Below are 15,597 nucleotides of genomic sequence, written 5' to 3' on the forward strand. Positions count from 1 at the left end.
TAGCTGGGGTTGTCGTGCAGGCGTTATTGAAGGTTTTTGCTCGATTATGGCAGTCATTTTTGAGATTTTGCCCGGGAGCTCATACAATGTGCGACCGCTCGGCATGGTTGCTAGGCTCCGCCCCCCAGAAAAAGTATGTTTATATATTTTTTTTTCCATCATATTTTATATTTTGTTTTATAGTAAATTATATGATATGATGAAAATAATGGTATCTTTAGAAAGACCATTTAATTGCGTGAAAAACTGTATATATTGTGTGGATGCAGTAAATGAGTAAGAGGAAAATTACAGCTAAACACAAACATCGCAGAAATATAAAAAGAGCCCTGGTCCCAAAAGGTAAATTGAAAAACGGTCTGGTTACTAAAGGGTTAACTAATTAGATATTTTTCCAACTAAAGGGTGATAGCTTCTTAACGCCGTTACGGCGTTCTATGCCGTCCCAGCTTTAAAGGGCTTTAAAGCCGTTGCGGCGGCATAGAACGCCGTAATGGCTTAAGCCCCCAGGAGGTCAGATGTACTCACCTCCGCAGCGATCCTCTTCTGGAGGGCTGCCTCCCGGGTCAAATGAGGCCCCCGGGGGCCATGTGATCGCTCGCAAAGTTCTAATAGCACTATTTAGGTAACCAGCCCCCCGTCAACAAAGTAAAAAATTAAAAGGTGATTTTACTCATCTTTTGCCTGTGCCGCGCAGATAACCTTGAATCAGGTCTGGCTGGCTCAGTTTCCTTGGCTGAGATCATCAAACTTTATGATCTCAGCAAATCCAATGCATTTACATAGGAAAGCATTGGGAGGCTATCACGTATGCAAGGCAAAATGCCACGCTGCGTCAATCAGCATCTCCTCATAGAGATGCACTGGATCAATGCATCTCTAAGAGGAATGTTCAGCGCCTCCATGCAGAGCGTGGAGACTCTGAACTTCAGTGCTGGTCTCTGAAAAGGCAATGTTTACATTAAAAAGCATGCAGAGACAGACAGTAGACACTAGAATACCTACATGAAGCTGTAATGGTGTCCCTTTATCACAGGATGGAGGGATGATGCCTGGAGACTCCAAGCACTATAACCAATTAAATTAAAGAGAGATGGAGGAGTGAATGAGAGTCACAGAGAGGAGAATGAGAGAGAAGTAGGGTGAAGGAGAAAAAGAGAAGGGATGAATAGATCGCTGCATTATTACACATTGACATACAGAGTGATGAAAGTTGCCTACAGCTACCATAGGCACTTCTTGAGAGAGAAAAAAATTATTTGTGTGGACTTGAGATGAATAGTATAAGTTTAGGGCCTGACAGGTAATGTAAGAATTAACATTTTGAGACCTTCTTTCTTCACTAAACTGTACATTGTTAAACGGCAAGAATTTTTTTTGCCAAATTAGAGTTGGAGATTTTTTCCCGTTTGGTTAGGTTTGCTTTTATTTTCTAATTCCTAGTTACATAGTAATAGAGGCTGAAAACACTTCAAAAGAAGCAACAACCCCGATTTGTAGTGATTTCAAATGTTGCCACAAATTGAAAAAAAACAAATCCATTATCTCCACAGTGGCGGTCCAATGTCTCTGGTTGAACGGAGACAAACTTGTTTTGTCTGCGTAGATAGAAAGTAACCCTGCTCTGTGCTGGCAGATAGACAACAATCCTGATATTTGCAGCCAGAGACAGTTACTCTGCTTGGTGAGGTGTGGCAGATAATAGTTTTGCTCATTGTATGCGCAGACGGTAACCCTGTTTTATGCATTGAGAGCTCAGCAGACAGGAACTGGGCGACCAGACAAACAGGACAGTAGCCCAGCTCTGTGCAGCGATAGCCCGGCAGACACTAGCCCAGCTCTGTGCAGCGATGCCTGTAGTAGCCCAGTGATATCACAGGGCTTTTAAGTATCTGGGTAAAAGTCGCTGCGGTTTTAATACTCCCGCCCTGCAATAAGACTTAGTGCCGCTCGTTCTACTCATGCGCAATAAGCGGCGTTCTATCAGGAAGTGAGAGAGCTCCATCCGGGGCAGACAGGCTGCATGGCTCTCTAGAGAGGTCAGGCAGGTAAGAGGTTATTGCCTGCGATATTAATTTTCTGAGCTTATTACCAGCACGAGCAATGGCGATTTCCTGTGTTGATATACTTAAATTATCATACAATTAAAATGTAAAAAAGCTGTCCTCTATTAGAGTGTCTGTTATTAATGATTTTAAAGATTTCATTTACAAAAACTAAAGCTATCCTATTAATTACGATTAGAACTTGTGCTCAAATAGAGGGTTTTGTCTCTAATATTAAATAAAGATCACAAGTTGTTTTTCTCTTTTAGAGGAGGTAAGTCGTATTTTAATTTATTAATATATATTCAATATTAAGGAATGTGTCCAGTATTGTAATCTATAATTAAAAATAGCAATCTAAGTAAGACCGAGCCACTAACTTACATGATTTAAAGCTATTGTGGATAAGGGAGTATATAGATTGCTTCTGAACATTTGTTTAATCTATTGTTTTTTATTAGGGACTCTAAATTTAACATTTGTTACAGATTAATTATGAAGGGCAGTAATTTATTACATGTGTGCACAATTCCATTGTCTGTGATGATTTAATTACTGACTAGATTCCAGCAATTTGGACGTAAATTAAACCTCTGAATGCTTTGAGGTGTTAACTAGTACTGACTATTATAATACAGACATCTGGAATATGTACTGCATTTGTATCCTCATTTTGAATGAAGTGTTTCTGATAGTTCAGCCATGGCCAAACATACTTATTTTGCTGGCAATTATTTTGCTGGGTTCCTCCTCTGACCCTTTAGACCCTTTAGATCCCTCGGGAGTCTCAGCTCTAGGTGAATTAACGGGGACAAAGCGTCTATTTCGGGACTTGGTATATAACCTGTCACGGATCCTGTTATCTATATCGATGAGATAGTAAGTCAATAAGGTCCTCTAGGGGTACAGGAAGGTCCTTAGCTGCTACCTCATCCAACATAGTTTCAGATAGGCCTTCCATGAACGCAGTAGTAAGCCCATTGTTAGTCCAATCTACCAAGGGTCCGGAACTGAATAGCATAATCGGCTACAGATTTAGATCCTTGCTTAATTCTCATTAACGCCCTGGTGGCATTCTTTGACCTTTTAGTCGTGTCAAATGTTCTACGAAAAGCAGTGAGGAAGCTATTGAAATCATGTACCATAGGTCCACTAGCCTCCCAAATAGGATTTGCCCATTCAAGTGCTTTATCAGTAAGCTGGTGCATAAGAAAACCCACCTTAGATCTATCAGTGGGAAATGAACGTGGGTACATTTCAAAGTGGAATTCCACTTGATTAAGGAATCCCCTACATGTCTTAGCGTCCCCTCCATACCTAGGTGGCGGGGTTAGATGTGCTGAAGCATTAGGCATATTAGCTGTGTCTGGTACAGGGGTTACAGGAGGCGCAGGTACAGGTACCGGAGCTGTTCTGGATAAAAGTGTCTGGATGGCTTGAGCCATTTGATCCATACGGTGATCCTGTTCTGCATATCTAGCCTCATGAGTGGCCATCTGTTGTCCTAAACCTGCGGGGTCCATGGCCCTATCGTAATGTCACGGTAATATACCCCAACACGCAGGAATAGTCCAGATAGTCAAGAGACAAGAAAACAGGATTCGTCTTACCGGACCTTAGAATGGCCGGACTTAGACGAGTACAAGAAAAGATAGAGTCCAGAACAAGCCGAGGTCAAGGGAACGGAGAGACAGCGTAAAGTAGAACAAGCCAGGGACTGGTACACAGGAGAGCAAACCGGCGGATAGACAAGCAAGGATAAAGAGAGAACGGAGTCAGGAACAAAGCCAAGGTCAAGCACCAAAAAAAACCAACTGAACGATACAAGCACTAAAGGGAACTGAACAGAAACCACGATAGGGCAAGGTACAAAGGAAACAGGTGAGTATAAATACCCTAGTGTTCACTTTGATTGGCCCCTGTCATATCCACGCCCCCAAAACGTGAGTGTATGGGGAACGTGGCATGACAGGGGCCAATGGGAGACTGATTCTAATTTAGTCTCCCACTGTCCCTTTAAGAGCGCGCCCGAGACACGCAGCGTGTTCTTAGTGTCAGGCGGGACACGTGACCGCTTCTCGCGGTCACTGCCCACCTTCCTGATCACGTCGTCGGACGAGCCGCGCGCGGCGAGAAGAGAGGACCCCGGCCGGCCCCTGGAGAGGGTAAGTACTGCTACACTTACATTCTAGAGGGAGTGGGGTATAGTGACATGAAGGGTAAAAGTAGGGGTACGAAGTAGGTTGTTAGAAAAGTATTCACTGATGGCTTAGTAGGTAATTTTTGACAGTTGCAGGAGAGGAGTCATGGGGGGGTGGGGGATAAAAACTTTAGTTTCTCTCTGGGTCACAACTCAGCGGAGGTGTACCAAGGTAGGGAAGAGAATATTTCCCGGTATCCCTGGAGCAGCTGGGTGGCCTCAGACCTCTCTCGTGGGCTTCCTTTTTCCCTTTTTTTTTTGTCTGCTTCATAGCTAACACCTTCTGTCCTAGTCCTATTCCTCTCGGTCTCCCCTATCATACCACCTATTCTGGTGTCGCTGGGTCACCTGCAGATTCTCCTTAACAGTCAGTGAGAGCCTGCAGGCGATCCCTCAACTCCTGAACGTAGTCACCATCCCAGTGCTCCCGTATGAGGTCTAGGGGTCCCCGTACTTTTATCTCGTATGGGAGTTCGAAGTGTGGAACCCTGTTGACTCCTGGGGCACTTCGCGGTAGGCAAAAAGGAGATGGGGAAGGAACCTTTTCCAGTGCTGACAGTAGGCTGTGAATGCCTTAAGCATCTGCTTCTGCGTGCCATTTAAAACGTTCAGTCTGTTCATCTGGGGAAGGTAGGGAGAGCTAAACAGGGGCTTTACTCTGCAACTCTGGCACAATTGCTGGGTCACAGTTGCCGTAAATTGGGTCCCCTGGTCAGACAAAATCTCCTGAGGGAAAAAGACTCTAGTAAAAAAAAAACTTAACTAGGGCCTCTGGTACGGTTTCTGCCTCTATATTAGAGAGAGACACTGCCTCTGGATACCGAGTAGCATAGTCGACCACGGTAAGAATGTATTTCTTGCCCGAGGTGCTGGGTTTACTGAGGGGACCGGTCAAGTCTACCGCTACTCTGTGGAAAGGTTCCTCAATTATGGGTAATGGGTGTACCTTGGCCTTTGGATGGCCACTCCTCTTTCCCATCTTCTGGCAGACCTCACATGTCCTGCAGTAATTCTGCAGATCCCGTGTGATCCCTGGTCAGAAGGTCTGGGTTAACCAGTCTCTGGTTTTCCGGATACCCTGATGTCCTGCTAGGAGAATGTCATGGCTAAGCTTAAGTAGCTCATCGCGATCTTTACGGGGCACTACCAGCTGTCATTTAGCCACTTGCGCGACCTTATCCCCTGTTCCCCCCTGTATAATAACCCCTTCTCCCACTCAAACCTATCCTGTTCTATATCTTCCTGGGGGGACTTTGCCTGTTTTCTATACCCTTCTAGTGTTGGATCGGCCCTTTGTTCCCTTTCAAAACCCTGAGGGGTATCCCAGTAGAGGGTGGGGTTCTCGGCTAGGGTTGGAACATAGGGTCCTACTTGAGGGTCCTCAGAGTGCATCGGCTCTCCCCTGCGGGCGTGCAGTCTTGTGGTCACCGGTAAGATCTCCTCTGGGTAGGGAGTTGCAAACTGGGATGTCAGGCAGCCCAGGACGTTCCCCAACACTACTTCAGCTGGTAGCTCCCGCATAATGCTTACCTCCAGATGCTTGGCTCCCGAACCTTAGTTGAAGTGCACTCAGGCAGTTGGGAGTTTGTGGATGATGACTCCTGTCACCCTCACGGCTGCCGTCTTGCTGGTACAGGCTTGTGGACTGACCTTGTGCGGCTGCACTAGGGTGAGGGTCGCGCCAGTGTCTCTGAGACCCACTGCCGATGGTGCTCCCGTTTGTTGCCTGCCGCTTGGACCGGGTTTACCTCGTAAAGAACCGTTCACTGTTCTTCTGAGTCGCACTGCTGTGAAGGAAACCCTGCTGGTAACTGTGGTCTGAGGCCCGAGCTGGCTGCGGAGAGGTGCGTTCCCAGCTCCCTCTGTTCCGGTGTGGGCAGTTACTTTTAAAGCGCCCCGGTTGGTTGCACCCATGGCACAAGGGCCCAGTGCGTCTGAAGGGTGCAGGGGTAGGTGCCGGTGTAAATGGAGCTGGTCTGGGTGGTGGTGGTGTGCTTTGCGCCGGATAGGAGGGTCTAAAGGGGGGTTGTCCTACGCTGAGCTCTATTTTCCTGCCATCTTGATACTTATCAGCCAGTCTGACTGTGTCCTCCACAGTTCCAGGCTTCCGGTCTCTCACCCAGTCCCGGATCTCTGTAGGCGTATGATCGAAGAATTACTCTAGCAGTAGTAATTGCAGAGCATCGTCCAAAGAGGTTGCCTGGCAGCCCTGCATCCGATTCTTGGCTGCCCGGTGCATCCTAAAGGCCCACTTGGCAAAAGAGTCTCTATGGTTCTTTCGAAGCCCCCGAAACGTCCTCCTGTAGGCCTCTGGTGTCACAGCATACCGGGGCAACAAAATATCATTTACCCACTCTGTTATGTATGTCAGTCAGGTACTGCCCGGTATGCCTCAGCTGCTCAGCCAGACAACTGGCTGCTTAAAATAGCTGCCCACTTATCTCTGTCCAGGTCTTCAAGGGCACATTGTCGTTCAAAATCTTATGTCCATTTCCCCATCTGCAAAACTTTTAAATGCAATGTAGTTCACCTTTTTGCACTGCCCTCCATTACTGGATCCCAGTAGTAATGCTGCATCTCCTTGGTAGATGTCTATTCTGGACTGCCGTGCTGCCTGAGTTGCTGTAACTTGCTTCATAATTTGTACAATCAACTCGGGTGGGGGGTTTGAATAGATGCCTACTTGTTGTAAGGGTTCCTGAACGGCTGAAGGAAAGGAATTAGCGGAGGTAACCGGTCTGGTTACCAAGGGTCCACTAAACCTGGTGGCAAGCGGCGGGATCATACTTCCCAGCCGAAAGGAACCAACAACCCGTTAATGGAAAGAGCATGGCGCTCAGCTACAGTGAGTATGCCTTTTCACAAAGAAGTGGCCCTGCGCCTGGGCTGCTACAAAGAAACCCCCTACGCAGAAATCATAACCAGGACCATGTCAGAGGTACAAGCCTATATCCTGGCTCAGAGAGATTGGGCGAACCCCTCATCCCCTCACTAACGGCAGGCAGAGGAAGTGTCCCCAGGGGGTCCGCCAGCGACCGCACAAAAGCCCAAATTGCCCTACCAAGCCTCTAAAACTCCTTAAAAAAAACAGGAGGCGTTCCAGCAGAGGGTGCAAAAAGCCCTATCCCGGGATTGTGACCCTGCCTCAGAAGTGAGTGACCTGAAATGGAGTGATGTAGTCTAGAAAGAACTCTGGTATGATGCCCTGGAGGAAGCGCACTTTCAGAGGAAGAAGGGTCTTCCCGGTATAGAGCTCCGCTTGCAGGAACAAGTGGCACGGCAGATGGCGCTTCTGGGAGAGCAACCCGTGACAGAGCAGGTAAGGCACCTTGAGTCCCTGCTCGAGAGGGAACTGTTCCTTGATGACTCGTACCGGGCTTTATGGTTACCACCTTAGTTGGCGGAGGGCATGCAGCCGGAGGGGGGAGAACTACAAAGGCCTTGGCCTGTTGTGGAAGGCCTTTGAGGTGGACATCGACAGCAGTCCTACAGAGTCGCGATTCTGGGCTATCTATTGCTACCGAGAAGCAATGCTATAGTGCCCAGGAGCTATTGGGCTGAAACCAGACCTCACTCGCCTGGTTGCCATGGATTGGAAGTTTGAACAAGACTACCTAGAACTGATAGTGGGTTCAGCCACAGGGCTTTGATACAGAACAAAGAAAGAGCTGGGTAACCCGGAAGAGCGGAGAGGCTGTGGGGCTGACCCAGACCTACAACATCCCGGATGGGAAATCCCAGCTGCTGTTCCTCCTGCCTCCCCACCAGCTCCAGCCGGCGGAGACCGAATTAACTGATCCGGGGAGGATATCCAGTTGCCAGGTTTAGTAGATAGGACTGCGGTCTCCACTGACACCCTCCCAGCAGAAGAGCTGGCATCAGCACTTTTTCTAGCACAATGTATGATTTGTTATGATCTTTCAATAAAGTATATATTACTGTACCTGTGACAGGTTCTCTTTTATCTGACTAACTTGTAATTTGTTTTCTTTATGGATAATAGCTGTAAGACAAGAGTTTTGCAGCTGTTATCAAGGATGATGGTTTATAAATCTGTCTTGATTCAGGGGCCCCACTGGATGCCACCCCTGCCTACATTACAGAGGCGGCTCTCTAATTAGGCGGTTTAGGCGGCCGCCTAAGGCCTCGCGCTGGCTGGGGCCTCGCGGCCGCCTAAACCGCCTGTTGGCAGAGTGTCAGGTCCTCGGTCAGTGACCGAGGACCTGACACCAGGAGGGGGCACGGCGGCTTGCCCGGTATGCCGCCGGGTGCGAGGCCCCTCATGGCTGCCAGGCCGGCCACCGCAGACACTGGTCTGCAGCTCCGCAGTGTGCAGAGCTGCAGACCATGTGACTCGCGAGAATTGGCCAATCAGAGCGTTGCCGCTGGTTACCACGGCAACGCTCTGAAATCTCGCGAGATTACACGGTCTGCAGCTCTGTGGAGCTGCAGACCGGGAGCAGTGGCCACCGGACCACCAGGGAGCCCACTGGACCACCAGGGAAAGGTAGGCTCTCCCTCCCCATCACCCCCCACCACACTCAGGCTCACCCCCGACCACCATAACCCCCCACCACCCTCAGCCTCACCCACCACCATCACCCCCACCACCATCACCACCCCCACCACCCTCAGCTTCACCCCCCACCACCATCACCCCCACCACCCTCAGCTTCACCCCCACCACCATCACCCCCACCACCCTCAGCCTCACCCCCACCACCCTCAGCCTCACCCCCACCACCCTCAGCCTCACCCCCACCACCCTCAGCCTCACCCCCACCACCCTCAGCTTCACCCCCCAACACCATCACCCCCACCACCCTCAGCCTCACCCCGCACCACCCTCAGCTTCACTCCCCACCACCATCACCCCCACCACCCTCAGCCTCACCCCCACCACCATCTCCCCACCCTCAGCCTCACCCCCCACCACCCTCAGCCTCACCCCCCACCACCCTCAGCCTCACCCCCCACCCCCCACCACCCTCAGCCTCACCCCCCCACCACCCTCAGCCTCACCCCCCACCACCCTCACCCCCACCACCCTCACCATCACCCCCACCACCCTCAGCCTCACCCCCACCACCCTCAGATACACCCACCACCACCATCAGCTTCACCCCCCCACCACCGTCACCATCACCCCCCACCACCCTCAGCCTAATTCCCCACCACCATCACCACCCTCAGCCTCACCCCCACCACCCTCAGCTTCACCTCCACCACCATCAACCCCCACCACCATCACCCCTCACCCCTCCCCACCATCACCCCTCCCCACCATCACCCCTCCCCACCATCACCCCCACCACCCTCAGCCTCACCCCCACCACCCTCAGCTACACCCATCACCCCCCACCACCATCACCCCCCACCACCATCACCCCCCACCACCATCACCCCCCACCACCATCACCCCCCACCACCATCACCCCCCACCACCATCACCCCCACCACCATCACCCCCACCACCATCACCCCCACCACCATCACCCCCACCACCATCACCCCCACCACCATCACCCCCACCACCATCACCCCCACCACCATCACCCCCACCACCATCACCCCCACCACCATCACCCCCACAACCCTCAGCTTCACCCCCCACCACCCTCAGCCTCACATCCCCCATAACCCCTCACCACCCTCAGCTTCACCACCCCTCAGCATCACTCCCCCCAGCACCTTCAGCATCACCCCCCTCAGCATCACCCCCCACCACCCTCAGCATCACCACACTCAGCATCACCCCTCACCACCCTCAGCATTACCCCCACCACCCTCAGCATCACCACCCTCAGCATAACCCTCCGTCACCACCCTCAGCTTCCCCCCACTCACCATCACCCCCTCCTTCTCACATCACCCCCTTCTTACTCTCACATTACCCCCTCTCACTCTCACATTACCCCCTCTCACATTACCCCCTCTCACTCTCACATTACCCCCTCTCACTCTCACATTACCCCCTCTCACTCTCACATTACCCCCCACTCTCACATTACCCCCCCACTCTCACATTACCCCCCCACTCTCACATTACCCCCCCACTCTCACATTACCCCCCCACTCTCACATTACCCCCCCACTCTCACATTACCCCCCCACTCTCACATTACCCCCCCACTCTCACATTACCCCCCCACTCTCACATTACCCCCCCACTCTCACATTATGCCCCCCACTCTCACATTACCCCCTCTCACTCTCACATTACCCCCTCTCACTCTCACATTACCTCACTCTCACATTACCCCCTCTCACTCTCACATTACCTCACTCTCACATTACCCCCTCTCACTCTCACATTACCCCCTTCTCACTCTCACATGTCCCCCCTCTCACTCTCACATTACCCCCCTCTCACTCTCACATTACCCCCCTCTCACTCTCACATTACCCCCTCTCACTCTCACATTACCCCCTCTCACTCTCACATTACCCCCTCTCACTCTCACATTAACCCCCCTCACTCTCTCACATTACCCCCTCACTCTCTCACATTACCCCCTCTCACTCTCACATTACCCCCTCTCACTCTCACATTACCCCCTCTCACTCTCACATTACCCCCTCTCACTCTCACATTAACCCTCCTCACTCTCACATTAACCCTCCTCACTCTCACATTAACCCCCCTCACTCTCACATTAACCCCCTCACTCTCACATTAACCCCCTCACTCTCACATTAACCCCCTCACTCTCACATTAACCCCCTCACTCTCACATTAACCCCCTCACTCTCACATTAACCCCTCTCACTCTCACAATAACCCCTCTCACTCTCACATTACTATCACCCCCTGCTCCCTCTCACATTACCATCAACCACCCGCTCCCTTTCACCATCACCCTCCACTCCCTCTCACCATCACACCCCCCGCTCCCTCTCACCATCAGCTACCCCATACACATAGGGTCTCAGACAAAAACACAAACATGCTCACAGAGACATACATTCGCACACACAAGGATACTCTCTGTCAGACACACTCTCAGGCACATACACAGGTAGACAGTGCGTCAATGTGTATATGTGACACTTTTTTGTTAGTGGGGCCTCATGTTTGCGTTTCGCCTAAGGCCTCATAAAGTCTAGAGCCGCCTCTGCTACATTACTACCTTTTCAAGAGCTGTAAGCTCTGCGTCAGAGCAAAGCCCAGCAGTGCAAGGCTTGGCTCATTGGCTGAGAGCGATCAGCTGATGCTCTCTGCAAATGAGCTAGTCCTGCAATGCAAGACTTAGTTCAGGAGAGCTAATGAAAGCTTAAGCGTGTCCGGATCAACATATGAAGTAGTGGAGGTGGGAAGAGCATTAGGTCAAACTGTTCTAAAATGGTTTTACTCATTACAATGGGAGGACCAGGGCACTCCTGGCACCATAACCACTAAGATGAATTAAGAAATATATTATAAATGTAGTCTTTTTAAATTGTAATTTTTCATTTTTATTTTATTTTTTTAGAAATGTAGTGCTTTTTTAGTTTACTTAATTACAGGATTACCGAAACTCTCAATGTAAAGATTTTGAGTATGACACCCTCAATATAAAGGGTGTCATCTTATGAGAGATTATGTATCCGCACGCTCATGTCATTTATTTTTAAATATGACTATTCTTTATGGGTGAGGTAGTCTGTTGCTCACCCCATGGGTGACAGAGATACACAGCATTACATATTTGTAAGCAGCCCAACCCTCATGTTTATCCTCTGCATTTAAATTAATGCCTCAGTATACTTAGAGTTTTTACATCAGTCTGATATATCATGCAGCTGTTAGTTTAAGTATTTGTCACAAATGAAAAACATGTGTCAGCATTTTAGTCCAATTGACTAATTTAATAGTTTGCAAGATTGAAGCCAGCTCTGGATGTAGATGCTCATGCATTAAATTAAAACACCCCACCAATGTGATTGTATGAGACTGCCTGCCTGTGGCAACTGAAGTCCAATGCTTGGATAGTTTTCTTAGAGCATCACACTGACGTGAGCTGTCACATGGTAAATCCTATCAAGCAGTGTTCCTTTATCTTTTTTAATAGGATCACGGTTTGGGAACCTTCAGCACAGGCTGCTTCTATTTTGTTTGTGTTTTGTGTGCCAGTATATTTACTGACAAATGTCATGGCATCTTATGATAAACCGAAGACAACCTTTGAAGGATCACTACCATACAAGTAGTTTATTCTCCTTTTAAAAGAGTTACTCCAAGCACAATAACCACTACAGCCTGATGTAATGGGTATGATCATTACATGTAGATGCCTATTCTGCCACTCATTTGTTGGCTGAGAGTTCAGCAGACAGCAGTCTATGAATGCAGTTCTGTACATAGCAATAAGTTTCTTAATTTTACTTATTTTTTGTCTGTTTCAAAGACTTTTAAATATATTTTTTTCACCCTTTCCTGCGTACTGATCTCAAAACAGTGTTTCTGATCTGAGCTTTTTTTTTTTCTTTACAAGACCAACCAGACTAGCTTTAAAGTTTGTGAGCCAATAATATAGTTAAAATGGTTTATGGCAGATTACATATTTGAGCAGATGTCTACATAAATCAAATTTTATGCCGGCCAGTATCTCTGGAAATTCTGCTTCACATCACAGTGAAAAAACAAAACACTGGTCACCCCTTTTACTATTTGTAATTACTGGCACAAGTACCCCATCCTGGTTACCCTTCTTTTTCCAAGGCCTTTGAGGTGGGTTAGACATGAGCAGTCTCTCCATTTTTAACAACCTCTTCCAGTCCCAGGGAAATGACCCTTGTATGACAGGCTATACAAAAGTAGGCCCCTGATTAAACACCTGTGAGATTTTTCTGAAAACTACACCCTTGGCCAGAACATCTGTATAGGTGAATCCTTCATGAAATTAGAGGGAAGACTTCTTTTCAAGCAGTGTATTAGATCTAAGTGAGCTTGCAGTGGAGTAAAATGTTATAATTTGGGAGTGTGCATTACAGGTAAAACCTGGGCATTTTGCATTTATGAAGGGAACTCGATTCACCAATCTTACCTGATTCTGTGGGCACAAATGTCAAAATTGTGTGGGATTCACTCATTCCCCTGATGAGCAAAGGCCATCACTTCTGGGTAGACCACTTCACCAGCATAGATTTATTTCAAATGTATTTTGACACCATAGCCCAGGGTAGGCAACCTTCGGCACTCCAGATTTGATGCTTTGCCACCATTATGGCTGTAAAAATATGAGATGTTGTCCCAACATCTGGAGTGCCGAAGGTTGCCTACTCCTGCCCCAGCCTGTGGCACAATGTGGAAAAATCGTAAAGGTTTCTCCCGGAAGCTGATATCTTGCAAAACCGTAGAGACAAAACAACTGCTTTGCGATATGATAAAATGTTTGCCCTTGGGTACATTGATAAAACAAAAAAATGTGTACATGCTGTCCACTCTTCATGATGAAAGTACAGGGCCAGTGTCTGTCTTGAGATCTCTGTTTGGACGGCATTGGTAGAGTAAGTCATCATCTGACACACTTCGAAGGTTTCCTGTAGATAGAATCTTATGTGTTTGCATAACTATTATTGGACTTGTAAAGAATTCCTCTTCTGTTTTGGTGCAGGTAGTTTTAACCAGCCTTACCATGTCCACTTTGTCTACCTACGCTCTGCGAATGGGCCGTCTAAGTGCCAGAATCTTTGGAGAAGTGGTAAGGCCAACAGATGATCGTTCATTGAAAGTGGTGAAGCTATTCAGTGAACAACCCCTAGCCAAAAGGAAAGAAGTCTATGACTGGTACCCTCAACATAATACTTATGTGCCTCTAATGAGGACTCTCCGGTTTCTGGGACTCTACAGGTAATTGTATGATATCTACAGACTGTAAAATTTAACTTGTAGCTGTAATTATTCTTTAGGATTTAGATAAGTATTTCATTGGGTTCTAGCATTTGTTTATAATAGAGGCACAGCCTTAATTATAGGAATTTGTTACCATCTGGTTGGTTATGTTACAGCAATTGCCACCATACTTCTAGTTAATACCTAGATCCCATCTGAATAGAGGTAAGAATCCGTAAGCAAGTTTTCTTTTTATAATTTGCAAGCAGCTTTTACATTCATGTTTTGTCTTTTTCAGGGATGAGCATGAGGATTTTAAGGAAGAGATGAGACGCCTTAAGAAGCTACGTGGAAAAGGCAAACCGAAAAAGGGTGAAGGGAAGAGAGCCCTCAAAAAGAAATGAGGGGTCTCGGACTGATTAGCCTGGACATGTGGCAGACCAATATATGTAGGGACAAATTACACTGTAAGCCCCAGCACTCCACACAAACAGCTTGGTGGCAGTCAAATAAGGAACATTCAAAAGCTATAATATTTATCCATGTATGTGCTGTACATTTTGTGTATTGTTACCTTAAAAGTCCAACTGTTCTCACTAAAGAGTATATTTCAGTTTTGAATTCTCAACTCTGGGTTTAAAAAAAGTTGTAACCAATCAATATTTCACAACAATAAACAAAGTCCTTATTTATTCTATTAACCCCTTAAGACCGCAGCCAAATGTACAAGTTGTGATCCAAAAAAAACGTAAACAAAACCTGGCATTTGCGCTATATGTCTGTCCAACCGTAATTCACCTCTTTCATATTAAATGCACCCACACTTATTATATATCATTTTATTCAGGGGAAACAGGGCTTTCATTTAACATCAAATATTTAGGTATGGAACATAACTTAATATGAATACAATATAAAAAAATGAGAGAAAATAAGATTTTTTTAAATTTTCTTAGTTCTATGTGACATTCTAACTGTGAATGTCATAATACTGTTTGCTTTTACTGCAATAAAATACACATATTTGTATTCAGCGATGTCTCACGTGTAAAACAGTACCCCCTATGTACAGGTTTTATGGTGTTTTGGGAAGTTACAGGGTCAAATAAAGCATGTTACACTTTTCAGTTTTTTCACATTGAAATTTGCCAGTTTGGTTACGTTGCCTTTGAGACTGTATGGTAGCCCAGGAATGAGAATTACCCCCATGATGGCATACCATTTGCAAAAGTAGACAACCCAAGGTATTGCAAATGGGGTATGTCCAGTCTTTTTTAGTAGCCACTTGGTCACAAACACTAGCCAAAGTTAACGTTCATATTTGTTTGTGTGTGAAAAATGCAAAAAACTAATTTGAAAGCCAATATATACACACACGTGTATATATAATAATTTTACATATATATTTATGTAATAATTTTACATAATTAGGTATCCTAATTAATTACAATTAGCGGGACCTGCCTAACAACCCAGGTTGAAAGTATAGGGAATTTAATTTGCTAGCACTATTATTTAACCCTATAACTTTCCAAGAC

The 15,597-nt window shown here is 47.3% G+C and overlaps 1 protein-coding gene across 1 annotated transcript; it reads left to right on the forward strand.

Annotated features, from left to right (window-relative positions):
- Window positions 1–1,959: 1,959 nt before the first annotated feature.
- MRPS33 (mitochondrial ribosomal protein S33) lies at window positions 1,960–15,372 on the forward strand. Its single transcript, XM_063445308.1, has 4 exons — window positions 1,960–2,048; window positions 13,842–14,077; window positions 14,358–14,704; window positions 15,362–15,372. Exons 2-3 carry the CDS (start codon window positions 13,863–13,865, stop codon window positions 14,461–14,463), a joined length of 321 nt encoding a protein of 106 aa, XP_063301378.1. The 5' UTR covers window positions 1,960–2,048; window positions 13,842–13,862; the 3' UTR covers window positions 14,464–14,704; window positions 15,362–15,372.
- Window positions 15,373–15,597: the final 225 nt, after the last annotated feature.

The sequence above is a fragment of the Pelobates fuscus genome, chromosome 3 (assembly GCF_036172605.1).
Source record: "Pelobates fuscus isolate aPelFus1 chromosome 3, aPelFus1.pri, whole genome shotgun sequence".
NCBI classification, from domain to species: domain Eukaryota; kingdom Metazoa; phylum Chordata; class Amphibia; order Anura; family Pelobatidae; genus Pelobates; species Pelobates fuscus.

Excerpts from the sequence above, each read along its gene's own strand:
- MRPS33 (XM_063445308.1), top strand. The coding sequence starts at position 13,863 with ATGTCCACTTTGTCTACCTACGCTCTGCGAATGGGCCGTCTAAGTGCC. Across the intron at positions 14,078-14,357 it reads CGGTTTCTGGGACTCTACAG|GGATGAGCATGAGGATTTTA; the intron begins GTAATTGTATGA and ends TGTCTTTTTCAG.